At 43.4% G+C, this 6,000-nt stretch overlaps 1 protein-coding gene across 1 annotated transcript in view; it reads left to right on the top strand.

Annotated features, from left to right (window-relative positions):
• The first annotated feature begins 324 nt into the window (after positions 1–324).
• Positions 325–6,000, top strand: part of MTA1 (metastasis associated 1) — a 77,251-nt gene continuing 71,575 nt past the window's right edge. Inside the window, exons 1-2 of the mRNA XM_009870960.1 lie at positions 325–373; positions 1,150–1,287. Of these exons, the coding sequence (XP_009869262.1) occupies positions 325–373; positions 1,150–1,287 (187 nt within the window). The remainder of the gene's footprint in view (positions 374–1,149; positions 1,288–6,000) is intronic.

Here is a 6,000-nt window from a genome sequence, read left to right as displayed (position 1 = left end):
ATTAAAGGGAAATAGTGACCCCACAGTACCTGGCCTGGGCACCCGAGATTCCCAGCAGCTTTATTCCAGTGTGCTGGACACTGAACCCCACAACTTTCTTGCTGGAGTAATTCTCACTTGCTGCGTTAGACCTGGTGTGCCTGTCTGTGCTGCAGTCACGCTTCTCATTTCAGCGTAGCCATCCCCCAAGTTTCTGAGAACGACAACATGGTATCATCTCCCTGTTGTTACAGAGTGTTATTAATGTGTGACAGGGGACTGCAGACTGAACTGCCCCCCAGCCCCTTACGTGTCCCCGTTTGGCATCCAGCCTCTTCTGGCATCATGCGAATCTTGACGTTCACGCTGCGGCCAGAGAGCTGCGAGCGGATGGGTGCGTTGGTCCTCTTGACATCACTGTGATGTCCATAATGATTTTCTGTGCTTTTCCTGGTAAAGAAATGAGGTGCAGAGCTGTTAAGGCCGCTTGCATGGCATGTTGTTGAGTCCAGACCTGGAGCATGTAATTCCAATAATTTAACTGCAGGGGCATGTGTAAACCCTCTCCTGTCCCCTTGCTTTGTTCTCAATGTGTATGCATTTTGGGTTGCAGGAGGGGTTACTTTGGGGAATTTTTGGTTTTGCTGTGTTTGTTGGGGTTTTTAATGTCTTTTTTTTTTCTTTTATTAACTTTTAGCTGAAGCAGAATATTTGAAGGTAACCCGAGCTGACAGTGGGTTTGGTGGAGAGAGGTATTAAATAACCAGTAAAGATAATAAAAATGGGAGTTCATTCTTGCAACTTACTAATAGGTTTCTGCAGTCATTGGCCGTAATAAAGATAGGACAGCTTCTAGCTTATCACCTTTCAGCAACAGCCAGGCAGTGGCTTTCTTCATCCTTTCCTTTCATTGTTTCTAGTTACACAAGTTTATCTGCTTGTGTTTTATGGTCTTCCTTTCCTCCCTCTCTCACTCGTATCGGGGCTGCTTTGGTGTTCATTAGCCTTTAATTGGGAAATGCTGCATGGTAGGAGCGTGTTGACGGCCAATTTGGGGGGCTAGACCTATAACAACTGTGCCAGTGCACGCTCTGTGGATTTCTAAGAGCTCTTAGAGCTGCTTGCAGCTGGCAAAATGGAGTGAAAGCCCTAAACTTGCTTCTGCCAAAGGGGCCAAATCTGGCTTCCCCCAGCAGGGTGGTGCTCACCTGCTGCCTCTTCTCCTTTTTCTCGTCCGCCTCTTTGACCAGGGTGGTGTTTCCAGCCGGTCAGAAAGCCAGTACGGCGATGGGGACGGTTTTCTGCTGGGTTAGTGAGTGTGAGTAGTTCCCAGGCTGGCAGGTGGCAGGCTGGGCCAGCATGGGCCGGGGAGCGGGGCACGGCCTGGGGTTTGCTGGGCAGCTTTTCCTTTCACTTGCAGCCACTCATTATTTTTCAAGCATCTCTTGAGTTTAAATGTCCTAACTCTAACTAAACACCGGGTACTTGATCTCTCCACAGTAAGAGAGAAGAGAGTATGGTGGTTGCTGTTACTGTTTCTAGTTTGATTTATAAACTACTGAGCAGTTTGGGGACGCTTGAAAGCACAGATGTGAACTGTTGGAGGACATCTCCTGCAGCTCTGCACATCTTCTGGCAACAAGTAACCTGTCAAGTCAGTGTTACCTCTGCACCAAGCAAGGGGTTTTTACACTGTATCTTACTGCTTTGCAATGTTCTTAGTTTTGTTAAATCTCCAAACAGGTAACTGGCCGAGCTGTTTAATTGATTTCCCTGAATTTCCTGGGGAGTTTAGGTAACTGGAACTGTAAGGAAAGTTACTCTTGCTTTTAAGATTACAGTTCTAGGTCTTTAGTATCTTGGAGCTCACTGCTATAGATCTCATATACAAAGAGGCCCTGCTTCTAAGTGTTTTTTAAGTCTAGTATGATTCCTCCTCGCCTCTTTACTTGTAAAACCAAATCTGGTCTGTTGGGCTATCTGTTGCTAACAAGAAGTAATGAGTTTCTGCTGTGATTATTTAATGTCTAAGAAAACATTTCAGTAAGGAAAGACATCGAGGGATTTTTCATGTTAAAAAAAGACACACCCTTCTTTTAAAAGGAACTTTGTTACACCACAGTTCAAAGTGGATTGAACCCTGGTGCTTAGATGAATAATCTAATTTATTCTCGAATGCAGATGGCAAGTTTCTTGCATCCAATAGGATACAGCTGTTTCTGGAGGTTAATAAATTTTGAGGTCCTTGGAGTTGGTGCTGGATATTTAAGCATTACAAAATTTAAGGTTTGAGTATGTCTGGCAACCTTTTTATGTTCATGTATTTCACAAATTTTCTTTAAATGTGCAGTAAAGCCTAAGATGGTTTTAAGGAAGAAAGTGTTCTTTTTGGAAGCTTCAGGAAACGAGTAATCTTCTCCCCGTGCTGCTCCTGCACTTTCTTTTTTGGAAGATTCTTAGTGGAGTAAACACTGTCTGATGCCTCAAGACGTATGGAAACCATCCCTTTCTCACTGAAGAATTCAGCCTGTAAAGTCAGTAGCCTGTGTATTTCCTATTTACTTATTTGCTTCACAGAAAGACCCTTGAAATTTCAGCCTGACCTCAGTGAAAAATGTGTTTGCTTAAGCTGTGATGTCTGGGCAAGACCTAGGCCTGGCTGCACAGGGAAGCCCTCTCAAGTGAAGCTCCTGTGATGTATCTCAGGTGACCCGCTTACTGCCAGCGTGGGCGCTCGTCCTTTACCTACATGGGCAGTGCCTGTGGATGTGAGTAGTGTGAGAAACATCAAGGCTTCCTCAAGCTGTTGTCGTCCTCTTTAAGGGAAGCCTTAACCCTTGGAAAATGAGGCAGACTTAAACATCTGTTTGTTTTTGATATATCACTGCTAACTAAGTTAAGTCTCAGTTTCTGCTTGCTGAGGTAAGTGAGGAGGCAGATGAATCACCTGCAGGGGAAGGACTTGGGAAGCACCAGTGAAGCTTTCAGGCTGTGTAGCCCAGCCCAGCGGGAACCATACACATGCTCTCCTTTCCCAGCTCTTTGGCCGGATCATCTTTAGGAAGGAGGAGTGTTCCTGAGATAATCTTTGCTTGACATTGGTCAATGAAGTAAAGTGAGGAAATTAGTTGGCAGCTTTAAAGTGAGTTTGCAAGTGAAAAAAAAAAAATTAGGCATTTCCAGTCTTTTACGTGTGTGTTACTCACAAGCTGTTTAGTCTTTGTGGTGCCTGGGTTTTCACAGCTCTGGTTCTGTGCGTTGCCAGATCACCGATCGTGATCTGTGTCAGATGTGGCCCATGGTAATGTTTCAGTTAAATTGCACATGATGTGCTCTAGTTAATTCAGTGACTTTACGCTTTTATGCAAGATGTAGGAGGACAGACGATACTTGATCAAGCATAAAGTTAGTGTGGTGTGAGCAGATGATTCCTGATTTAGCACAGAGCTTGTCCTTACAGAGTTAAGTTGTCAACATCTGAGCAAATTCGAACCAGCCAAGTGAGACAGTTTTCTGTGGATGTTTCTTCTGGCAGCGGTGCCAATGTAAGTGAGGCAGGCTCTTGGTAATGTCCTCACATTGATTCCTTAGCTGGACTTACGTGGCTCTGCGAGGAATTGGTTTCAATGGGAGACAGTTTGTTGACCTGAGTGAGTTCCTAATCAGGTTTACCACGTGCCTGCCTTCTCCCAGCCAAGGAGAAGTTGTCACAACTTGAGGGGGTGGTATGAGAGGCCGGGGGATGAATCAGCTTCACTGGCAATCTTGTTTGAAGAAACAGCTGCAAAACTATGGCAGGAGTTTATACTTCATCCGTGTTTTACGTTGTGGAGCCGTGATGTTTTTGATCTGGCACTGAAACCCCTACTCCTGGGTTTAATATGCTGTCCTACCATGGCCTGAGCAGTTCATTCATGTGGACTAAGTGAAGTCAAATATTGCCCTTAAACAAACAAACCCAAACAAAAAGCCACAACATTTTTTGTTGGGTTTTTTGTTAGTTTCTGGAGGGTGATACCAAAGTCAGTGTCCGAGTACTTCAGAGGGTCTTATTTTGCAACTCTTGGGATACATTCAGGGACCATGAAGCTGATTTCCTCTGTGCTGCCTGTCTATGGGGGGAAAAAAGTTTTATCTGTCCTTAACAATGAGAACTGGAATGGAACAGGCTGTTCTCTTGGCTACTAGAGAAGATGATTGTTAAGGTGCAGATATTCCTCCCATGTACTCCAAAGTACTCCCCCATGATTTAGGAGTTCTCACTACTTTCTTCATTTGCTCGAGTGTTTCTCTTGCTCTTCTGTAAATTAGACCATCCTAGTCTTCTCTTCAAACCCACCTTTGGGGAACGATTTTTCTTTCTTCTTTTTTTTTTTTCTTTAAAGCCTAGAATATTTCCACGAGCTGGTTTGTGTTATTGCCCCACAGAGAGTTGTACAGGCACAACTGAAATTACATAGGCCCACAACTTTGCCACTGCAGAAAATATTTGTTAGTTACATCCTTGGGAACTGAAGTGGCAGAAGAGGTAATACAGAACAGGCTTTGTGTCCTGATGACTTTGAGTCATGCTTAAATACCTGATGTAAAACAGAGAAGAAAAAGTGGTTCTCCAGGAATATTTAGTGTATGCTTGTCCTGCAGGAAGCTGGAGGAAGCTGACTTAGTGAACCTAAAGGGTCAGCACCGCATGCAAATATTATAACTGGGATATTGGATTAAATGAAATGGGTTTCCTCCTACTGCCATATAATTGATTTCTAGCAGCAGAATTGCTTCTTTATCCTCAGGGTAGTACTTTGGAAGCTTAATTTTATTTCTAGGATTCTCACAAATTCTCTTTTCAAGTTGTGTTTGTACACAGTCTCCCTACCTTACGTTTAAGATGGCATCCCCAGTAGTGGTTATTTCAATGTGATGTAGTTCTTATCTAAGAGGAATGAACTGCAAAGCCCGTAACCTCTTTTTCAATAGTACCAACAGATTGCTGTCCTTTTTTTTTTTACCCCCAAGTCTTCTGCACACTGAAAACAGCCAGCAGTGCTGTGAGGAACAGAAGTAATGGCATTGACTTTAAGATGTGTGTTTGCCCTTCTCTGAGGTGGTTCTTCCCCTTCTGCTCCCACTCCTTTGTAATTTTGCACTTTTACTGGTGCCTCATCCAGAGCCATGATCTTGAGTCTCTGGATTGTTGCTGCTGGGCAGAATATTGACCTTCTTCCCCAGGAGGGAGAAGGTGAACTTTTGGGACTGTGTGTGATCTTAATGGGTCAAATCAGAAGTTAATCGAGCCCAGGACCTGCCTGGAACAGCCCTGACAGCAGCAGTGTTGGGAGGTGTGTAAGAAAGCAAACACTTCTTATAATTCCCCGCTAAAGACTGTGGAATCTCCAGTGGTTTGCTTAAAAGTCTGGTCTATTAGTTGTTTCTGAAATGAGAACCATTTCGTATCTCTAGTTGTCCGCCTCACCTTTCTCACTTTCTCTTGTAGTTTTAGTATCTCTGTTTTCTAGATAGGGAACAGTGATCAGAACTTAATTATCTCTGAGACTTCTGTCCCTCTGTGAAATGTTTGAAATCAAACAAAGGGTTCAGGAGTTAATAGGGAAGAACTAATGCATGGATAATGGAGTTGCATAAACCTTGTTTCATTAAGAATCAGGCAGAAAAATGATACATGGTAGCTGGAAAGGAATTTTTCTTCCCCCTTTGACATGATAGAAAAGGAAGAAGGGAAGACCTTTGGAAAGTTTCAGTACGTTAATGTTGCAGAGCAACTGTCAGTTTTCCAAGCAAGTTGCATGTCATTGGCTTGGATGATTTTTTTTTCTCCTAATGGAGTTGCATAAACCTTGTTTCATTAAGAATCAGGCAGAAAAATGATATATGGTAGCTGGAAAGGAATTTTTCTTCCCCCTTTGACATGATAGAAAAGGAAGAAGGGAAGACCTTTGGAAAGTTTCAATACGTTAATGTTTCAGAGCTTAAACTGCGTCAAGCAACCGTCAATTTTCCAAGCAA

Source organism: Apaloderma vittatum, unplaced genomic scaffold (assembly GCF_000703405.1).
Source record: "Apaloderma vittatum isolate BGI_N311 unplaced genomic scaffold, ASM70340v1 scaffold16086, whole genome shotgun sequence".
In the NCBI taxonomy this organism is placed as follows: domain Eukaryota; kingdom Metazoa; phylum Chordata; class Aves; order Trogoniformes; family Trogonidae; genus Apaloderma; species Apaloderma vittatum.
Note: the sequence above shows the minus strand (reverse complement) of the source record. Positions and strands in the feature narration are given on the sequence as shown.